Source organism: Triturus cristatus, chromosome 10 (genome assembly GCF_964204655.1).
Source record: "Triturus cristatus chromosome 10, aTriCri1.1, whole genome shotgun sequence".
Classification (NCBI taxonomy): Eukaryota; Metazoa; Chordata; class Amphibia; order Caudata; family Salamandridae; genus Triturus; species Triturus cristatus.
Window position 1 is genome coordinate 124,136,203 of NC_140593.1, and position 23,648 is coordinate 124,159,850.

The window sequence follows — 23,648 nt, forward strand, 5'->3', positions numbered from 1 at the left end:
GGAGCCGTAAATGGCCCTGGGGACCAGGATCCCCCAGGGCTGGCTCCAGCAATGTCCCGGGTGCCCACCCCCGGGACGTTGGGAGTTTGCTAAGGCATGGCGGGAGCACTACTCCTGCCAAGCCATAGCAAACTCTGCTTCACTTCATGAAAGCAAGAGCATGAAAGTGGAGCAGAATTGCTTTTGGGCAGAGGGAGCTGCATGTTTGCACCCACCCACACAGACACTCAGGCACCCATACAGGTACTCAGACAACTAATCAATAACCCATATAGTCACTTATGTACCTACTCACTAATCTATGCAGCCACTTACACAGCAACTGACAGACTGATAGACATTCACACAGATTATTCACTCACATATATATTCACTGAGACACATATAATCACTCACTTATACAGTCAGTCACGCACCCACTGAATCATCCATACAGACTCATACACCCACTCATTCTTCAATACACCTTGGGGGGGGTGTATATGTATATATATATATGTATATAATATATATATATATATGTATATATATATATATGTATATATATATATATGTATATATATATATATGTATATATATATATATATATATATGTATATATATGTATATGTATATGTATATGTATATGTATATATATATATATATATATATATATATATATATATATATAGTCAAGGCCCCACCAATAGGAACATCTGATGGGGGCTAAAAACGAATCAACGCTTTGCTTACTATTTAATGATTTGACTGCACAGAAGAAGGCATAAACGCCGAAACGGGTCTGCAAAATCCAGTCATTAAAAATTACCCTGTGAGTGCTCCACAATGTCTCCTGGTTGTTACTTTACAGAAACGGGTTCCACCCCCATTTATTGAGCACCCGTCGATGTGTTTGGCAGCCTTGGTGGGATTGAGTTGAGGAATCTAATTTTTGGCTTGCCTGAACCGCCACAGTTGAACTTCGTTGGCCATGAAGGTCATGGATTATACAAATCTAGGGTGCCCAGTGAATGTACGGACACCCGCGAGTTCTGCGGCAGTCGAGGGGTGTGCGCAAAGTGATTAATTTCCAATAGCATGATCAGCGACAGAAGACGGTGAAAATCCCGGAAAATCGCTAAGAACTTTGCCGCTTGTCCATTAGTCAAGGCCCCACCAATAGGAACAACTGATGGGGGCTAAAAACGAATCAACGCTTTGCTTAATGTTTAATGATGTGACTGCAATGAAGAAGGCATAAACGCCGAAACGTGTCTGCGAAATCCAGTCATTAAAAATTACCCCGAGAGTGCTCCACAATGTCTCCTGGTTGTTACTTTACTAACTATAACATCACTGAAACCTATGTTTTTTTTTTGTGAATTTCTAAGGTTTTTTAAATGCTAATTTCTAACTACAACGTCCCTAAAACCTATGGTTTTTTTCAGTGAAGTTCTAAGGTTTTTTATATGCTAATTTCTAACTATAACATAGCAGTCACGTTTGCAAAGTGGTGGAGAAAGGTGAGCGTGGCCTACGAACACCTCTTAGCAATCCCACTGTGTGGGATTTACTGGAGGTAACAGAAAGAGTAGTTAGCCCCCAACGTCAACCTTGGGGGCCAACTACCCCTCCTATTACCTCCAGTAAGTCCCACACATCAGAATTGCTAACTTCTCATACCAGGCCATGCCCCCTTTCTCCACCACTCTGCAAACGCGCCCCCTGGCGCGTTGAAAGTTGGGGAATTAATTCCCCTTGAATACTGAGGGTCCCTGGGGGCCAACTAGCCCACCAGGTACCTCCAGTAAGCGTCACAGAGCTGGATTGTAGAGAGGTGGTCCGAGGCCATGCCCCTTTTCACACCACTCTGCAAACATGGCTCCTGGCACACTGCAGCTCGGAGGATGAAGTCTACTTGTGTCCTGAGGTCCTCAGGACACAAGAGGACCTCATAACCCCACCAGCAGTGCACCAAGAGGCGCGTTTGCAGAGTGGTGTAAAAAGGGGCGTGGCCTCGGACCACCTCTCTGCAATCCAGCTCTGTGGCACTTACTGGATGTACCTGGTGGGCTATTTTAATGAAGCCCCGGGGAGGTAGCAGTCCCCGGAACTTGGGGGGGCCCATGAGGCTCCCGCTACACAATACAGAAATGCCCACGGGACCTGGTCCACCCGGGGGCTTTAAAAAAAGAAGCGCGGCAGCCCGCACTTTTTTTTTTTTCATTTTGGAGCAGGTTCATGCACTCAGCGCTACCTGCAACAACAAAAAATGCTTTTTTTGGGCCTGGGGTACCTGTGGGAACCCCTGAGCAGGCCTGGGGGGGGGGGGAGGGGGTCAGGGTGTTTTTACCCTCCCCCTTTTCTTGTTTTTAAGCTTTTTGTATTACCTTTTTCCTTCTCCCCCAGTCTGAAGCACCAGATGGCTGCCAACACTTCCTGGTTTGAAGTGTTGGCAGCCAATCAGAGGCAAGCTTGTGCTCGGGAGGGCTCATCCAATCAGATCTCACAATTCTCTAATATCGATATCTATAAATCTTTAAATATCTCAAAAACTATTGATCACGAGCTGCATGTTAATTGGCTGTCAACTTGCTGTCAACACTCCAAACCAGGAAGTGTTGGCAGCCATTTTGTGCCTCGGTGGAACCGAGGCACAAGAAATCCTTGAAAAAAGTGCGCAAAATGGGAAGATGCGCGCAAGGTGTGCGGATCCTGCCTATTTAAAAAAAAAAAACGAAGCACGGGCTCCTGTGTTTCGTTGGTAATTAGCCCGCGGGGGGGCCAAGTCCCGGGGGCAATATTATTATGTGAATGGGGGGCCCAGAGGGGCCCCCCAGCCCTGGGGACCACCAACCTTCGGGGCTTTATAAAATTATGTACGGGGGGTTCACAGCCCCCCCCAGCCCCGGGGACCGAAACTCCCCGGGGCCTCAATATTCATACTCAAAGGCCCCCCCAAGCCCCGGGGACTGCCACCCCCGGGGCTTCTTTAGAATATATGTGGGGGTCTCATGGCCCACCCGCAGCCCCGGGGACCGCCACCCCCCCCGGGTCTTTTCACGTGCAAGCGTCGCGTAAAGTAATACGTATGTGACGCGTATGCACCCGGAGTCGCGTACCGGTCGCATACCGATCGCGCATGAAAATACGTACCCATCGCACATCCTACGCGGATCCTACACAACAATCCTAAAATGGTGGCTAGGTTCCGCGCAGTGATCGAGAAAGGTACGCTTTGGGTGCGCGACTCCTCAAAAAAATTGGGGAAAAAAAAGAAGAAAATAATATAAATATATTTTCAAAAAGATATAAAACACAAAAAAATGTAGTTTCAATATTTAAATATATATATATATTAAAAATATGTAATGTAATTTAAAAAATAACATATGTAAAAATAAATAGTTTAAAAAATGTAGAAAATCAGTATCAAAAAAATAAAAATAACTATTATTACATTTAAAAATTGTCATTTAAGAAATCTTTGAAATTCACTGAAAAAACCATAGGTTTCAGACATGTTATAGTTAGGAATTAGCATTTAAAAAACCTTTGAAAATTCACTGAAAAAAACATAGGTTTCAGACATGTTATAGTTAGGAATTAACATTTAAAAAACCTTAGAAATTCAATGAAAAAAACATAGATTTCAGGGGTGAATGATGTAATATGTGACATCATCAGCAGTGGATTGCAGGCGCGCGAGTTATAGTTAGTAGAACTAACTATAACAAAGGAATTTCAATGGTTTTGTATGAGTGAAATGTCCAGCTAACTATAACACCCCTGAAACCTATGGTTTTTTTCAGATGTTTTTTAAATGCTAATTCCTAACTATAACATGTCTGAAACCTATGTTTTTTTCAGTGAATATATATATATATATATATATACACACACACACACACACACACACATCCCCCCAGGTGTCTTGAAGAATGAGCGGGTGTAGGAGTCTCTGTATGGATGATTCAGTGGGTGCGTGACTGACTGTATAAGTTAGTGATTATATGTGTCTCAGTGAATGTATATGTGAGTGAATAATCTATCAGTCTGTCAGTTGTTGTGTAAGTGGCTGCACAGATTGGTGAGTAGGTACATAGGTGTCTATATGGGTTATTGATTAGTTGTCTTAGTACCTGTATGGGTGCCTGATTGTCTGTGTGGGTGGGTGAGGGTGTGTGTGACTCCTTGCATGGATGTGGGAGTGTATGAATCACTGGGTGTATGGGTTCTTGAGTGTGTCTGTGAGCAGCTGTATGGGTGAGTGAGTGTACATATGGCTGTGTCGGTGAGTGAATGATGTCTCAGTGGTATATGGGTGAGTAACTGCATATGTGAAAGGCAGTATATTTGAGTGTTGGACTATGTGTGCGATTGAGTGATTGTGAGAGTGGCTGTATGGGTGAGTGTGTGCTTGTGTCAGTGACTGTATAGGAGAGTAATTGTGTGTATGAATAAATGAGGTGGTGTGTGTATAACTGTATAGGTGAGTAAGTGGCAGTGTGATTGCCTCTTTGGGTGAGTGACTAGGTGTGTGGGTAGCTCTTTGGGTGCCTGACAGTGTATGAGTGGCTGTATGGGTATATGAGTGGATATACCAGTGGCTGTTTGGTGAGCGACTGGGTGTATGAGTGTCTGTATGGGTGAATGAGTGGATGTGTATTTAGACCTATGAATCAGTGAGTGGGTATGTACGTACTGGTATTGGAATGTCAATGGTTTCAAGAATAGTAGTCTGAAAATTGGAGTGGGTGTATGAAAGGTTATATTGGGGTGTGAGTAGGTGCATCAGAGATTATATGGATGATGTCATCAGTAATGTCATTTGAGATGTCATCAGTGATGTCACTGATCATGTCATGAGTGATGTAATATGTGACGTCATCAGCAGTGCATTGCGGGGGCGTGAGTTATAGTCACCTCAGCTAACTATAACGGCTGAATTTCTCTGGTTTTGTATGAGTGAAATGTTAGCCTAACTATAACGTCTCTGTAACCTTTGTATGTTTCCGTGAATATATATATATATATACACATACATACATATATACATATAAATATACACATATATATACATATAATCTTTATGTAGCAAACTAAAAAGAGGTATACTGTGCAAAGAGTCCAAGTATTCCCTTACTAGTGGGCAGGGGCTTGCTCTACCAATCCCAAGGTGCTCTTTTAGGGGGTAGTGAGGTCGAGCAGCCTTAGGCTTATCAGAGAGGAGTCTTGGACATCTGCAAATACACAAAAAGCCAATAAATTATGCATACGACTCAATAAGGAGATCCACACCAATTTATAAAAATAACACATATATTTATATATATTTAGGCACCAGAAAAAATACGATCAGGTAAGTACATTTTGAGATAGAAATACTTTTAGTTTTAAAAAGTTGACAGTGCAATTTTCAGAGGCTCCAATGTTATCCTATGGGAGTTAAAACAAATTCCGTATACAAATTATTTGCAGCAACGTACGACACCAATCATCAGGACTTAAGGTGAGTACAGGTCAAGATCCAAGGCAGCACCAGCAGGTCACCTCCAGTGGCACTAGGACAGCGGGTGACATGGAGCGATACAGCATCAGGTGCCCAATTTTATCCTACGTGGGGAAAACATGTACTTCATTCAGGCACTTAACAGCGACGTACAGGACCAATCTCCTGAACTTAAGGTAGGTATGGGGCATGGTTCAAGGTAGCACTGGTGCGGTCAGGTGCAGAGGTGCTTTTCAGCGTCGGGTGCCCAATGTTAGTCAATGAGGATCAATCCCGTCAAAAAGAGGCTGCAGGCTTGGACTGAGAAACCTGTCAGACTGAACCAACAGGGAGGTTTACGTCTCACGATGCTTGAGGACGTGGGGACACCTTTGGTCCACTTCCACTTGGGCCAGGGGCGACAAGTGCACAGGTGTCATGAGGTGTCAGGTTTTCACAGCCGGGTCACTCACTGTCAGGGAGGGATGCACACAGAGGCTGCAGGCGGCGCCGAGGAGTCCCCTCCTGGCAAACCTAAGGTGGGCTTCTTCTCTGGAGGACTAGGGGACCATGCTGGCAACGTTGGCCCACTTCAACTCAGGCTTGGAGCAACAGGTGCAGTGGTGCTGGCCGGTATTGGGTTTTGCATGCCCAGAGTCCCCACAGTTCTTTCTCTGGTACCTGTAGGCTGCAGGGACGCAGCTCTGCTGCTTCACTGAAGTTCCCGAGTCTTGGCAGAAGTGCTGGTGTCCTCCCAGGCTTTTGGAGGCACAGCAGCTTACAGGGTGAGTCGACGATGGCACAATTGTCGGGGACAGCGAACAGGCCAGAAAAGTTGGTGCCAAGTCAGTTGCTCCTTCCACAGTTCTTATTTTTTGTAGATCTTCATTCTTTCTTCTTTTAGTTCTGCAGTGTAGAAGGCTGGTTCAGTATATTGTGTCCTCCTATGGTGAGGCACTGTGCATTGAGTCCAGACAACCCTTAGCGATAGTTGTAGTTTTGAGTTACAAGGTCCAATTCTCTCTCCCTGGCAAGCAATACCCCTTCTGGTTTTTATAGGTGGAACGCTACCTGAGGATTGACCTTTCATGCCTCAATTTTTAACAACTGTGAAAAAGGGTGAGTGCTTCCTCCTGCTTTTTAGATCTTTTCTTATTCTGTCATTCAAGTGTTTTAAACTGTAATAAATATGAGTAATGCTATATCTGTGCTGTCTTGCTTTTTATTCACCATCAGAAAATATCCATCATTTAAACATTCATGGCATATTTCACAAATCGTCAAATGTTGAGGCAGCCAAGTCAGTAGCTCCTTCCACATTTTTTACTTTTTGTGACTCTTCAGTCCTTCTTCTTTTAGGTAGGCAGTGTAGGAGGCTGGCTCTGTATATACTGTCCCCCTATGGTTAGGCACTGTGCACAGAGTCCAGGCAACCCTTTGTGAAAGTGTTTAGGTCACTGAAAACCAAAGCTTTCAAGGGGTAGCTGTGGAGAGCAGCTAAGGCTTTTTCAGGAGGATGTAAAGCAGGTGTATTTACCATATAGTCAGTCAGCATGCTTTCACACAAGAAGAACCACACCAGTGATAATAAAAAAATACTGTAGTATTATTACACAACACTAGGAACTAACTTGGTATATCTCCTATCAAATACACAAGAAATACTTCCAAAAACAGGTAACCAGCATAGAAAAACACATTGGGCTCTATGGGGGTCAAATCATATACTAAGAAAGTGGTATACAAGGTAAGTAACAAAATGAGACTAACACCTAAGGATGGAGAAGCCTAGGGGAGCAAGGAACCACCAAAGTTGAGTAGCTAGGGACCCCAAGGCGCCCGGGGGCAGAGTGGTTACACCGGGTAAAAAGTCCATAGGCTAACAAAGGGTAAGTAGCAGTTGGTATTTTCTTGTTTCAGGGCCCTTTCCAAAGGACCCCGAAGACACCAATTGGATCAAGGGAGGTTGGAGAGCCACCCCACCGGTGGACACCCAGGGAACCAGGATACCTACCCCAGGGAGCCAGGGTGCATAGGTTCGAACTGGTGTCAGAACCTCCCGTAGGAGCCAATGGAGGATCTTTGAAGTCCGGCAGCTGCAGCAACTCCTGGACCAGGACGGTGGAACCCAAACATGGATTCTGCACAAGAAGTACCTGAAAGCAGGGGTACTTACTGTGGCACGTTGATCTTGATGAAGCAGCTGTGGAGCCCAGGTGCCATCCACAAGCTGTCCCTCGACAGATGAAGAGTGCAGGAAGGTCAGTGGCTGGCAGGACCACCAACAAGCCTTGGCAACCGCAACAATCGGGTCAAAGGAAAAGATACTTGCATGCAGACGAGCAAGGTCTGTGGAACTAAACCAGCAACGGTAAGTCAAGGCCGGCCCTCAGCACACAGGAAAGCCAGCAGGAATCATTGGATCACCCTCGAAGACCCTCTGGCAGCAGGCAAAAGGAGTCACAGGGAAGCCAAAGCAGCACGCAGAAGATGGAGGCCCACGGTGCAGAGAATGCTGGCAGGATGTTGTTCATGGAGCTATGCCATGCTGAAAGCTGGCGCTTCTTGCAGCTCGTAGATCTGCAGGGAGGAGAGTCGACAAGCTTTGGCAATGACAACAAAATGCTGTGCATAGGGATGCAGTTCAAAACAGCTGGAGAGGGAGTGCAGTCTTCCAAATTGCTGGGAAGACTGGTCAGGCTTCTGGAGAGCCAACAAACTACCACCTGTATTGCAAAGCCGAGAAGTGTCCGTGGGACAGCAGGATCAGAAGACCGGTCGTCGATGTTGAGGTGCCTGCAAATGCAGGGAAGTGACTCCTTCACTCCAAGAGAGATTCTTTCTTACTTGGATGCATACAGAGTCCTTGCTGATTTGGAGGATCCACTGCCACAAAGTTCCAGAAACTTGGAAGAGCATGGAGACGAAGTTGCAGTACAAATCTTCCCACAATGAGCAGTCTTGTATTTGGTCCTGGCTCAATCAAACAGCAGAGGTCAAATGTCCAACAGGCAGAAGAGTCTTCAGACAGGTCTTGATGAATCCTGACAAAGTCAAGGACGGAACCAAGGACCCACCCTCAGGGGTGCCCTTAAGTAACCCAAAAAGGGGGAAGGACGTTTTCTGCGGCGACCCACCAATGCGGGTAGGGGAGGGGGTGTCAGGGATGCTACTCAGCTGGCCTAGCCAGTCAGATGCTCCCAGGGGCCATGATTCAAAATAGCAGAATCAAGTGGCCACCACCCTAGGGAGGACCTGGACAGGGGGGTGAACACTCCCCTGTCCTTTGTGTAGTTTCAAACCAGAGTGGAAGCCATGGGTTTCTGAACTAGGCAAAACAGGTTTATGCAAGGAGGGCACCAAATGCCCCCTTCAATTCAGTCTAGTAGCTCTCGGAAGCGCCCACACCCTACCTAATTCCTAAGAATAGGTGGTCACACCTCTCCTTCGCAGGAAATCCCCTATTCAGCTTCCTCTGCCTAGGTTAGGCTCATCAGCAGGGGGTCAGAACAGTGTCTGAGAATGGCAGCAGTGCGGCTGGCATGCAGACCCTGTAAGGCTACACACGTAGGTATTGGGGGGGTCCTCTAAGGAGCTCCCTGTACATGGTATCATGCAACTAACAATGGAATCATTGTCGTTGCATGATTACAACATGTTTGATACCAAACATGAGCAGGTTCGGAGCAGCCATTATGTAGTTGGGCATCTCGACTTGCCAGTGCCTACTACATACCTCAAAGTGGCTGCCCCGCACTTAGAAAGCACATAGAATGGAGCCTGGGGTTTGTAGGGATACCTCTGCTCGAGCAGGGTACCACAAACTTAGACTTGCATCCTGACCTTGGACTGAAGGGCCTACCTTAAGGTTGACTTATAAGTTAAAAGTGCAGTGACCGGTATATAAGGGAAACCTCATATCTAAAGTGAAAGGTGCAAGTACCATTTCACGCAGTCTGTGATGGCAGTTCTGCAGACAGTTTGCAAGGGATCCCATGGGTGGCATAATACATGCTACAGCCAATGGGAGACTATTGGTGTATCAATGCCTTGGGAACCTCAGTACCATATACTTACCAGCAAATTTAGAAGTGGGAGCACTGCCAGAAAGATCCTAACTTCCTACAGGCAAGATTTGATTTCCTGGTTCCAGGGGCTCCCATAAATACCAGATTTAGGGGCAATAGGTACCCCGAGGTTCACTTCGATCCCCTATATGACCACTTCCTGTGGAAAGTGAGCATAACCCTGTCCCAGAGTTCCTAAAATTGCCATCATAAAGATGGCACGCTCTGAAATTTCGTATTCACTTCAGGTAGCCCATCGTAGGGGTGGAGCTAGCCTGATGGTGAACACATCTCTCCGACTACTAATTTTCTCACCTGTCCAGGCGCCAATTGGGCCTGGACAGGGGGGTCGGCATCCACTCCTGTGAGGGAAGAAAGATTCTCATAAAGGCAGTGGGCTCTTTGAAGCTACCTGCCTTAGAATGCTAATTTGCAGGTTTCGTCCTGTGGGAGCAAGTGTGACCACCCTCCGCCCAAGCAGGCTTTGTTCCTGACCTCCTGAGAGCATAGGCCCTCACCACTGTGGGTCAGAAACTCGTCTGTGGTGGCAGGCTGACTAGGACCAGTCAGTCAGCACACCAGTAGCTGGTAGGTTTCTGGGTGAATGTGTTAATAAATCGATCACTGGAATCAGTATGGGTTTATTAATACAAGATGTTTGATACCAAACATCTTTGGTTTCAGTGAAGCAATCATGTAGCTGTGGAACTCGTTTTTGACCAGTATCCAGCACATGTACTTAAAATGACTTCCCTGGTCTCTTGCACTGGCAGTAATTGGACTGACCAGCACAGGGACATATCTGCTCGTCAAGTACGCCCATATGTGTAATATACTGCACCTTGCCTTAGGGCCCTAAAGCTTGCTGTAGGTGTGACTTACCTATAAGATGTACAGTGTTTGCAGGCATGGCACACAAGGCCGTGTGCCATGTCGTGTTTTCACTTTTGTCTGCACCAAGACGCGCACCCTGCAGTGGCAGTCTGTATGTTTCTGGTCAGGAGTCCCTTAGGGTGGCACAATACATTCTGCCGCCCTTAGGGACCCTCTTTAGCCTCCTTGCTCTCAGTACTAGGGGTACCACTTACTAGGGACTAGGAGTGCTAAAAGTATTGACAATAGGGGAATCAATTGTACAGTTTTTGGGAAAGAGATCTGGCACTGGGGACCTGGTTTGCAGGAACCCAGTGCACTTCCATGTCGAAATTGCATCAAATACCAGGCATGTCTTTCTAGCTTCAGGAGTTTCATATTAGGGTTTCACACAGGTGGAAATTTTCAGACCTTTAAACTGACCAATGGGAGGAGTGACGGACACCTGTAAAGAGAAGCGTATGCCTGTTCACTGATGTAAAGGTGTACTCTATAGATCGCTGCCTCTGTACCGATGGGTACTACTACAGGTGACAGCTGTAGCACTTTAACATCAACGATAAAGAGTCCTGCTCACTGCTGCATTGAATTTCTCCTCAGAGATGAAGAACTCAGCTGCAGAGATTGTTTTCTCAAGTGTGACTGAAACCAGAAATTGTCATGTAAAACCCTGGTACTGAGGAGGATTTAGTGTCCTCAATAATAAAGTGGCCTGGGGTTATTGAGGTCTGCAGTAATTGTCTTCTCAGTAGCGAAGGACACTTCTGCAGGGGAGAATATTTACGTACACATTCCAAGATTGGAAGCACTCCCATGATATGAATCTCCCCGGCCCTTCCCAGATAATATACAGCTATGTCACATTACCCGTTCACCTGTGTGCCTTATGTGGCAGCAGACCCCTTGACGAAGACTGGTTTTCACAGAGCCAGGAGGATGGCTCAATGCCGCTTGAAGCAGCTCAAAAATGTGAATCTTGGCAAGGCACTTTGAGCCTTCTACCATTCAAACAGTACAAATGCAAAATGAAGCAATATAGTTATTACTACAAAAGAGATTCCAAATACAAAGAATAAGAATATATCACCTTCAATCTAGAAAGTAATATTTAAGAAACAACTTCATAGATTTTTAAAAACATCTGTCAGCCAAAGGTCAATATAAGAAATGTGATGTATAGAGCAAAATATTTCATTTTCAAAATAATGTATATTATCAGTTTATTAGTCCATTTGTAAAGGTTTCTTATCATTTTTGTCAATAGTTTTTCTTTTGCCAATTGTTGATGATGAGGACACACTATTTTAATATCATATTTTCTCCATTGTTGTTTTACATTTCTGGGATTTCAGACACAAGATTAAAACTTAAAGCGAGATGCTTACCCGCTCTTTGGGATGTTGGCCAAAGAAATCGGGATGAACAGCAAAATAGAAGGGTCTAAGAGCATTGACAGCGTCAGCCCCCGATAGGGCTCTCACCTGAAACACTTCATGCAAGCACCACCTAAGGAAATGCAGAAATACAAACACATGAGCTGTAAATTGGCAGAAACATTTTGGCCCAATTCAGCCGTACTGGATATGGCCTTTGATCTCACCTTCATAGTTTCCAATTTTACTTTTACAAACATAGAATGTGTTTAAGGAGTACATTCAGCTTTTCGTGCTTCTAAGGTTGATATAGGAAGTAGCATTAAATTGGTGAATCGTAAAACCTTTTATTTACAAGGCTCATGAATGGCAAAATTGTGTTTAGTGCTATAAAATACAGGTTTGTTATTCATACAGGACCAGTACTTACACAACTCTTACTATTAGGTGTGTAACGTAGTGATCCTTAAGATGAGTGTGCCTGAAACGCACACTTTATTGACAGATGAAACAGCACAACAACTAGAGGCATTATGTAGGGTAGGAGCTACTGTGCAAGAGTTTTAGTGATATCGCTGCTGAGGAATGCAATTTCCAATTAAAGGAAGTGTACAATTTGGGTGGAACATGTCGGTTGATTGCCTTTTTGCATTTATTTCAAATTAGGATAAACATATAAACAATTGCAAAAAGGAAATACATGTATGCTGCCCTCCCCGCAAACAACTCTATAATTTTCATTGCATCCATATTTTAAAGGAACTTTTCATTACTCCAAATCAACATATTGTTTCTCTACACCTTCGCACACTTAGGAGATGGGAATGGGAAGAGATGTATAATAAAGGATAGAGATGGAAAGAAGTAGAGAGATGGAAAAGAAAGGAGACAGGCAAAGGAAGTAGTAAATAAGTGAAGCAACTAATCCAATTGAAGGTTCATTCAATAAGTTGTTCCCAGTGTTTTGCTCTCCCTCGAATATCCGCAGTAGAGGCTTATCAAACTGGAACAATTGTTCTCTCATTACCTGAAATCACTAAATTTCACGAGTCTTCATCCTAATTCAGTTGTGAGTTCTTTCCATTCTTGCCATCCTCTGAAAACGTCTGCACAGTCTTGAAGGTCTTACACTGCCAGATCACACGTAATCTAACCCTTGGTGATGACATTGCTTGGATCTGCGTGTACAACTCCTTTTTATGCCCATTAGTATTTTCTTTCTCGTCCGTCTCATGCCTTAGATCCTCAACATACCATTATTTCTATCTTGTATCCAAACTCTTTCTACTTTACCTTCACTCGACTGTCTGTGTTGATACGATTTTTTTTTTTTTTTTAAAGAAACCTTTATTTGACTTCAAGGAGTTACAGACATGGGCCTACAACCCCTTGGGCCGGCCGCTAATTAGCATGAGACGTATCATTTCACCGTTATACAGATTGGTCATTCCGAGGATCCCGTCAGTCCATCAGCACTCCCAGTGAAGGCAGAAGCAGTAGTTGAGTGACAATATTAAATACGGTTTCAGTTTTCAATTTAAAACTAATAAACATTACACACAAACAAGGCAACAGGCATTGTGAATATCAGGACGCGCTCCCGGGGTAGGAAATCAATGACCTGCGGCAGAGAAGGGAGGGGGGCCCGGGAACAGAGGAAAAATCAAACTGTAACTTACTCATACCTAACAGACGAGGAATGTTCAGCTAGGGGGACAAAGGGACATCCAATACAATAGCCAGAGGAGGGGCACAGATGTCTCCGCGATAAGAGTTCCACGGACCCCACACCCCAGTCCATTTCCTAGGCTTGCCTCTCGCTACATACACCGTCTTTTCTCTAAACATGCACCAATCCATATTCTCCTTCCACACCGAGACCGTGGGCGGCCTCTGGGAACCCCATAACTGTGCGATGTTGCGTTTAGCCACCATATTTCCCAAAGTCGCCCACTGCGTCTGTGCCACATTATAATCGTTTGGCTCCCACACGTTCAGCAGACATCTCCAAGCTTCTGGAAGCAGAGCAACATGAGTGACCTCTTCCATTACAGCATGCACCCAACGCCAAAAGCAAGCCACCTCAGGGCATTCCCATATAACGTGAAGGAAAGTACCCAGCGAACCACAGCCACGCTTACACATCCCATCCACGGAGAAACCCATGCGAATCAGGCGGGGACCAGTGACATACACTCTATGGAGTATCTTTAGTTGTACGAACCGAAGGCGGGCCGGAATTGCCACCTCCCTCGGGGAGGCTATTGCCGAGACCCAGTCCTCATCATCTAATTCCAAACCGTCAGCCACCCAGATCTCCCTCAAGGGGTCAACAGGTCTGTCCGGTCGTTGATAAGCTTTTTATAGATCAAGGAGATTGTGCTGTCAGGCACGTAGCCATCGAGCACCCTGTCCTCCAGTGGGGAATTTTTCGGGATAGCAGTAGCATCAGGGAAAACCGAGCACAACGCATGACGGACCTGAGCATACCGGAAGTACTCCCTATCGCTCAGCTTATATTCCGCTTTCAGCATTTCAAACGTTTTAAACTCCCCTTTCACCCAGAGGTCACTCACCTTACATATGCCAATCATATCCCATTTCTCAAATCCTTTAGTTTTCCACAAACAGCCCAGCCTTTCTGAAGCATACAGTGGAGTCGCTGAAGTCAGGCGGTCCTTCCAACCCATCGCAGCATTAGCAGCATGCCACACATGTACCGCTATCTTTGTTGGGCCCGTCAACTGCACACCAGAAGACTTCGAATAGAGTGCTCTATTATAATCCCCCCCAGGCAATAGCATTTTATCCATCTCGAACGCCGGGTTCAGGGCCGGTCCGTATATCCCGTGGTTCACCGCCGCCAATTGGGACGCCCAATAGTATCGCTTGATATCGGGGAGTGCAATACCCCCATCATACCAAGGGAGTGTCAATTTTGTGAGAGCGATTCGCGATCGCCCGTCCCAAAACAACTGCCTCTGCAAGCTCTCCACCCTACGGAAATAGCGGGCCGGTATGACGTCGAGTGTATTTTGCAGTGCATACAGGAATCGTGGTAGCGACATCATTTTAAACAACGCCGCGCGTCCGAGCGGCGAAAGCGGGAGCCGTCGCCACCCCGAGACGTCGGCCCTCAGTCGTTGGAGTGGGGGGGAGTAAGTTCCGCTCATAACAGTCCACAGGGTCTAAAGTTATGAATACTCCCAGGTATTTAAACCCTGACTGCGAAATCTGGATAGGGCAGCCACGCGGAAGGAGAGGAGCATCCCCAGAGAGAACATAGACGCATGACTTGGCCCAGTTAATGACCAAGCCGGAGTTGCGACCAAATGAGTTCAGAACATCGACTAGTACAATCAAAGACTGCCGGGGAGATGTGAGGTACAGGAGAATGTCGTCCGCATAAAGAGAGATGCGGTCCTCAAATTCAGGCGTCCACCTAATGCCGCGCAATGAGGGCTCCCATCGTAACCAGGCAGCCAGAGGTTCCAAGGCAAGTGCGAAGAGGAGGGGCGACAACGGACAACCCTGCCGCGTGCCTCTTCCCAACCCAAAGTGTGCCGACACTCTGCCATTCACCACTACCTGAGCCAACGGTTCCTCATACAGCAACTTCACCCAACCGATAAACCCGGGGCCAAAACCAAATTTCGCGAGCGCCGCCCAAAGATACGGCCATTCTAGGGTATCAAACGCCATTGTGGCATCCAAGGACGCCAAAACGGCCGGTTCACGTATGTACGCCGCTCTGGCGAGCACTCCATGAAGACGCCTCAGGTTCAGAGCCGTATTAAGGTGAGGTATGAAACCGGACTGGTCCGGATGGATCAAGTCGCCAACTACCCTAACCAGACGATTAGCTAAAACCTTAGCCAGAATTTTAGGCTCAGCATTTAACAATGAGATGGGCCTGTAAGAAATACACCGATCCCGCGGCTTCCCCTCCTTGTGAATCACGACTATTGTAGCGAGACGCTGATCATAGGGGAGGGAGCCCACGTCACGTGCCTCAAGAAACATGTCGCAGAGATGAGGCGCCATCTTGTCCGGGCGCAGTTTATACAGTTCGATGAGAAGGCCATTGGGACCCATGGCCTTGCCAGAAGCGACCGAGCGAATAGCCAAAGCAATCTCATCAGGCGACAACGTCGCATCCATCAGTACCCTATCCGCTTCTGACAAAGACTGCAACGCTATATCTCTCAGCAACAGATGATTCATCCTCAAGGCCATCCGAGACTGGAGAATATACTTCGCGGAAATAAGTCGCGAAACATTCAACAATTTCCACAGGGTCAGTCACACGCACGCCATCCGCTCTCTCAATAACCGGCACCACTCGACTCGCTCTCTCTCCTTCTTGTCCAACCATGCAATCAATTTTCCAGACTTATCCCCCACATCGTATAAGCGCCCTTGTTGCTCTCTACTCATCACTTTGGCAGCATCAGTAACCAACGCTCTATAGTCAAGCTGCTTGAGACTGAGAACATGCAACTTATCATTCGTAACACCCAGTTCCAGGTCCCCCTCCAACTTGGCTATTTCGTTTTCAAGGCGAACCACCTCTTCAGTCTTGCTTTTCTTGGAGTGGGAAATTAGAGAAAGAGCTTGCCCACGGATCACTGTTTTGAAGGCTTCCCATAACAAGACAGTAGATGACACTGACCCCACATTTTCAGTGAAATAGCGCTCAAGGGACTTGACCAGGTCTGCCCGGATTTTAGGATTACGCAGGTACCAGGGGTTAATCGGTGCTACCCTCCCCTCAGCCCCGGGGGTGACCTCAATGTGCAACAGTAGTGGGGAGTGATCGGAAATACCCCGGGCCAGATGTCTTACTTCCCTAATCATCACAGCTTGGGCCGCCGGCATAAGGACATAATCAAGTCTCGATAAACTTCCATGAGCCCCTGAGTGGAAAGTGTATTGCGCCTGCCCCGGGTGCATTAGTCTCCAGCAGTCTATCAGTCCGAGGGTATCTATAAACCTACTCAGCCAGGCCTGTGCCCCCGGGAGATCCCTGGGAGGGTGACGATCCGCTCTACCGGAGACGACAGAATTAAAATCGCCCCCCACCACCAGAACCCCCCCCCCCGGGAGTCCCAAGACCATTCGCCCCAAATCAGCGTAAGTTACGGTCTGCAATCCTGGTGGGACATAAACAGAAACGAGCGAGACGGTTCTGCCCTCCCATCGGCCTACAAGTGCAGCATACCGCCCTCTATCATCATGAATCATATCGTCTACCTCCAACGGGAGAGAGGCTCTAATCAAGATGCCCACCCCCCGTGAGCCAGAAGTGAAACCAGAATGAACAACAAGACGATATCCCCGCCTATTCATAGCATGGCAAGAATTCCCAATTAGATGCGTTTCCTGCAGAAAGACCATATCTGGCGACAGCCGTTTCAAAAACTGCAGCACTACTCCACGTTTAATCCTATCCCCCAAGCCATTCACATTCCACGAGAGTACTCTCAATCCCCTACCCCCCATCCCAACCCCGCGCACAACTCCCCCCCCCCCCAGAGAACACGAACCCGACCACCAGTCGCATAGCGTTACGTTGCCTTGTAGAACATTCAAACCGTCCCCAACTCCCCCCCTCCCCACCAACATTTCCGTTACAACTCCCCCCTCCCTGCACCCCTGCGTGAGCCCATGTAGCCCCCCCAACTTGCAGTGTGCCTGTCGCCCTAGCATTAACTAATCTACAAAAAGGAAACCCCAGAGGAGGAAAGAGCCTCACTGAGCACCCCACAACCCCCGGGCATTTAAGGATAAGGCACTGAATAGAAACATCGAACCAAAATATGGAAGTGTCATCGCTATGTTCAGTCACCGGGAACCAAAAGTCTATTCCTGTCCAGCCAGGCCCACTCCGTTCTCCTCGGTCTGTCCCTCTCGACTTCGTCGCTGGGGCAGGGTATCAAGCCAATCTCCAACCTCCTCCTGCCGATCGAAAAAATGTGTCCGATCCTCAAACTCAACTCGCAACCTGGTCGGAAAGAGCATCGCATATTTCAGGTCCATGTCTCTCAGTCGCCGTTTAACACCCATGAACCCCTGTCGCTGCTTTTGGACCGATTGTGTAAAGTCCGGGTAGAAACTTATATTAGTGTTCTCAAACTTCGTCGGCCCACTCACCCTCGAGGCCTGCAGGATAGCGTCTCTGTCCCTGAAATGAAAAATTCTGGCAATGAGGGGCCGTGGGGGAGCACCCGGTTTCGGCGTACCACCCGGAACTCTATGGGCCCGCTCGACTGCAAAGAATTTACTCAATCCCTTGGGTGCGAGATGGTTGATCACGAGGTCTTCCACGAAGAGGTCAGCCGCAGGGACCTCCGATTTCTCCGGTACCCCTATTATGCGCACATTATTTCGCCGAGCCCTACTTTCAAAATCCTCCAGCCGACGGACAGACAAATCATTGGACGTCCGCAGATTACGGACCTCGGTTTGCAGGTCAGACACGTCCGTTGCCAGACTCGACGTTGTCAGACCCAAGGATTTGACCTTTTCATTCGTTTGTGAGAGGTCCGCTCTGACTAGTTTAATGTCGATCAAAACCGTGTCCAATTTATGGGCCAGGGTGTCGAATTGCTGGCCGACTGCTGCTTTCATCTCATCGATGGCGCCCATGACGTCCTGCAATGTTAACTCCGTAGACGATCCCGGGCCATCCTTGGATCTCTCCGGTGACTTATGCAGGCCACTAGGGGATCCTTTTGGCTGGGTATAGCGGTCCATGTTATTAGCTTGGGTATGAGCTCCCCGCCTAGTCGTCTTGGATTTTTTGTTTGTCTCCGTCCAATCTAGCCGCCATTGTCTGATGGTCGCCAAGGTTGTCGTCCACCAACACGATTAGCAATCCTCGGAGAGCCGATCTAGGGAGCCTCAGCGATCACGAAAGGTAGTCCAGACTAGTGTCCAAGACCCAGGCAGGATACCCGATCTTCCCACTATCAATGTATGCTGACAATCCAGGGCCCCTCCGTCAGTTTCAGCGAGGAGACCCGAAACCGAAAGTGAAAGTAGGGAGTGCGCACCGGCCCGGGTCCTGCAGGCCGTTGTTGTTCACTTTCTGCCCGGGCACCATGCCAATTCGAATTCGGGGCAAGGTCAGGAGTAGGCCGCCAACTTGAAATCGATGCTATCCCGGTTCCTGAAGTCCGATTTGAATTTGGACAACTGGTATCACCTCCGCATAGGTTCGCCTGTAGAAGCCCGTCGATAGAATCAGGATATATTCAGGATAGACGTGGGAAGTTGTGGAGGCCCTCGGGAGCCCTGTGCCTACGCGGCCATCTTGGTTGCGCGCTAGGCTCCTCCCCCCTGTTGATACGATTTTAAAGGTAACACAAGGTATCTCCTTGTTTCATGGTTCCACCCTCTACTGGCACCTTGAGGGGACAGCTGACGGTCTTCTCTTTCTACAGAGTGATCTGGAGCTGCATAGATTAAGAACTGAATTCATGACATGGTCAATAAATTAGGGCCCCTTCTTCAGCATGGGTGCCAAACATGTTGATGCTTGCTGCTTTGGCCTGGTCATCCAGCACTCCACCTCAATATCTTGCTGGTAGATATTGTGTGGTGCACACTATTCCCAAGGAAGTGCACTCTCCCATCCAACAATTTACTTTGTACTGTATATGTGTAATCCTAGTAGAGATATCATCAGCCTTCCTGTGCAGGTCCCGCAAAACCCTAAGCCAATTGTTAGTGTAGCCATTGCTTCAGCTTTCCTCTCATCATCCACCTCCTTGAGCATCCGGATCTGTAACAGGATTTCTAGTTGAGAATGTGATGTGTACTTCTGCTCCCTTTGATCTGCTTTTCAGATATTTTTTCCAATATAAGCCTCATCGCGTGAGGTCGATTAGGTCACTCAGCTGCATGGCCCAGCATTTAGCACACAAATATCTGATATACTCCTTCTTGACCCTGGTTCTCTTCAGAAAATGGTTGAAAGGACCCTGATTTGGAGATACACAATAGAGATGTTTCTGTTGAATCCAACAGTGGAAACGAGACTTCAGATCTCGCAGACCAGGCCTGCACTTCTTGGTATAACATAGGAGTTCATTATAAATGCAGTTTAAACCACATGGCATAAATGTAGTATTGTAATACGGATAAAACTATACTATGCGTACTCTTACAGCTGCTTGTCTCGTCTCTCTCCAAAGGTTGGCTGCAGCTGCCATGGAGCAGACTCAAGGGTTGAGTCAACTCCATAGTTCCTCTGTATACTTTGCACCAGGGGAGTTTACCTCTTTAATATTTCTCACTGTTCTGGATCTTATGCATTGCGGTTGCTGGCACTGTTGTGAAGTCTCATCTGTTTCTTTCTCTTGTGGGAACATGTGGTGCTCGTCCTAGTCCCCTCGCATCTCAGACATTGAAGCAGATTGAGTCTCAGTAGAACATGATCTCTCAGATGCTCACCAAGCTTGGACCTGAAATATACTGTTTAGCAGCACCAGAGTGGGTATTATCTGTTGGGGATATTCGGATACAGTGGCCATTAAGCTAGCAAGTGAATGAAAGACTTGCTGCCTGGCTGATCAATTGTGAACTCTTTTAATGAACAGTGAATGGCAGACTTCATTGCCTGCTCCGGCTAACTTCAATGGCACTGCTAGAAGCAGCCTGGAATGCTGCCTGCCAGACAGGTGTTTGGTATAATAAGACCAGGATTATCTCTCTGTAGAAAGTATGGGTATAGAACACACATTTTAAAGAAATATTTAAGGTAGCAACATTCAGATGTAAGTGTGGTGGATGCTTCACAAACATTATAACCGTAACATATCACTCAGAAACCAGACTTGCGCCACTAAAGCAAAAAACATAAAACCTCCCACTGTGAGTGGTCATAAGACAGTGAATGTACGTCACCAGTAACGCCTAGTGGAAGACAAAACTGAACACCAGCACATTTTCCAAAATGACAGGCAATCACGTTGAAAAAAAATCAACAATTGTCATTCTCTGCCTTTAGTTTTTACCTTTAATAGTAACATTAATCCCATGCAAGCAGATGTAAAATCAAGAAATCACCTAGTTTGGCATTCCAAATATTGTATTGTATCATGGAGACTTCAATATATTCACGAAAGAGATGCTTTGGGAGGTAGGAGCTAAACAAATAACTACAGGAGTTATATTAAATAATATTGAAACGTGCATGTTTCTGTACAGTCAACTACTCCAGCAAGAACACAGCAAGTAAATTATGTAAACCATTGTTAACAGAGACACCTAGAAAAGTGAATACATTCAGCAACCTCACCTCTTGATGATTCTTGAGAAGCAAAACATCTCTGTACATTGATCCTACTGATCAGCTTGTAGAATGAGGAGAAATCTTTAAAGAAACAAGAAATAAGGCAAAGTCAAGAACAGAAAATACTAGATGTATGACGGTACCTAGAAAGACAGAACTGTTGAAGCATCAAACCTAGATGTGCTGTCGATTATGACTAAATCGTCCAAACTTCGCAGAAGCATTAAAACAGCATATCACTACAGAGGAGCACTGAATACCTTGTATAACGATTTACAAATGTCTAGCAAAATATGTGCAAATTCAGAATGTAAAGAGAAGCTTTCAGGGAAGAACAAGGTGAATGTTCTATATATCGCAGTGGGAACAAAACAGAAAATTCATTTTTTTCTTTTTTAATTATTTTATTAAGCTTGTATCATGTATTTGAACAATGGTACAAAGACAGAAATATACACATATGTCAAATATATTTATCAAACGTTTGCTGGATCCAGGACTAAGCAGTTACATTTCCGTCTTCCAATATAAAGTAGCAACATATATCATGCTCGGTCATACAATCAGGTGGATTCATCTATTTATAATAAGTAAACAAACACTTTTTCCCCGGTCCCATTCAGGTCTCTCAAACCATTCTTTCCTGTGTCCTAGTTCGATCACACGCAGTGAATGTACTATAAACATAGTCTTGGCTTCCACCTTTATTTGCAGCACAAGACTTCTCTCATCCGGTGCCACATTCCATACTCATGTCTCTTCCCGCATAGTGTCACTTGATCATTCGTAATTTCCACTGGGTTGGATATTAAGTATTCTTTAAGAGGGTCTCATATGTCCTTCGGACGAGAAGTGAGCAGGAGCAACTCTGCATAGGTGAGTGTTTGTTCCTGGCAGAATAATAAGTCTCTGATACACTCCTTAAATTTGGGGGCTCTACCTCGTCCCCATCTGCATGCCACTCTGTGCTTAGCAAGAAGGAACCTGAGTGACGCATATTTTCTATATCCTGCTTCAATTTGTTCAGTGTACCCTAGTAGAGCTACTTTTGAAGATGTTAATAAAGGCAATGATATCATCTACGCCAATGCTGCAAACACTAGTTGCCAGTACTGGTTTATGCTACTACAGCCCCAGGCGAGGTGTAAAAAGTCTGCCTCCTCCGTTCCACTATGTCACAACGGTCATTATCTCTCTTGTATTTGTACATTTTGACCGGCGTGTAGTAAGTGTGATGCAGAATTTTAAAGTGGATAATCCGTAAGTGACTACTTACGAACACCTGTTCTGTTTGCATCCAGCAGTATTCCCATTGTTTACCTGTCATTTCAGAGCCAAGATCCCTATCCCACTGCCCTTGCGCTGCATACTGGTCTAGCACCTGGTTTTTTTGGATAGTGTGATATAAAGAGGAGACTATATGCTTGGGTGCCTCAGATTGCAATAGTGTATGTAGCGGGGATAGCACCGGTGGCTCCAGTGGGAAAGAGGGTGTGTTTTCCTTAATGCCCCGTCTCAATCTCACGTACAGGAATATATATATGGGAGTGGGTTCCAATTGTTAAAAAACTGTTCCAGCATACGGAATTTCCCACCCTTGTATAATTCTCCCCAGCACCGCATATTTTTTTCTCATGACTTGTTTGAAGCCTGCTTCTTGAATCACCTGTATATGTGGATGGTACTCTAGCGGAAGTAAGGGGAAATATATCATTGGAGCTTTTAATACCTCAGCTATGCGTTTCCACGCATTTACCATACATGTCACCGTTGATGGAGTGGGAACAAATATGAATCCCCCAGAAGTGTATTAAAATGCAGAATTTGCAGTCTTGACTGAACTCTGTGCAAACTGCGTTTGGCTTAATAAAGGTGCTTAGCTCTAGCTGAGTAATTCAACCCATATTAAGGTGGCCTTTGAAGCAGGCATAGTGCAATGTTCCTTGTCAGAAGAGACGGGGCTTACTCATTTACAAAAGAAAAAAGAAAAACATGAATCGAATATTTTAGACACTCAACGCAAAGCCAGGACCCGTAATGATGTGTTACATGGAAGCTAGTACTAAACATGGCCTCAGCCTCCCACATTAACCCACCACCAGGGCTTTAAGTGGGATGAAAAAACTGGGGGAAGTGGGGTCTCTCAAAGGGGTGTGACTAATGTAATTAAGGGCGTAGCTTAAAAACATATAAGCTAAAAATCTGTGCTTAGCATAGTGTGCCGCCCGACTTGTATTTTGCAGTTTCTGTCATTGCATACAGATATATGATACAATAAGTTACATCATACCTACAACAAGTCAGGACTAGTGGTTTTGTCAATGGTTGTTAGCTGAATAGGATAGAGAAGCAGCAACTATGGTTTGTATATAATATTAAAAAAGCTTCCACTTACATCCCTGGTGACACCATGACAATGTTGCTGCTCCTGAGTTTCAAAAAGAGAAGGGAAATCCAGAGAAAAAATGACTCTCTTTGAAGGATTTCCCTTCCCCTACAACGCTCACCTAGCATGACATCATGCCGTAACTTCTCCACTAGTGAGAAGTGAGCAGTGTGAGCACGCA

At 46.1% G+C, this 23,648-nt stretch overlaps 1 protein-coding gene across 4 annotated transcripts in view; it reads right to left on the bottom strand.

Moving 5' to 3' along the window:
- TCAIM (T cell activation inhibitor, mitochondrial) overlaps positions 1 to 23,648 on the bottom strand; it is a 448,473-nt gene that overhangs the window by 346,396 nt on the left and 78,429 nt on the right. For all 4 annotated transcript variants that reach the window (XM_085630590.1, XM_085630589.1, XM_085630591.1 and 1 more), the window contains 2 exons: positions 21,088 to 21,162; positions 11,796 to 11,916 (listed from right to left, as the gene is read on the bottom strand). In XM_085630590.1, coding sequence (XP_085486716.1) covers positions 11,796 to 11,916; positions 21,088 to 21,116 — 150 coding nt within the window. In that variant the 5' untranslated portion in view covers positions 21,117 to 21,162. The remainder of the gene's footprint in view (positions 1 to 11,795; positions 11,917 to 21,087; positions 21,163 to 23,648) is intronic.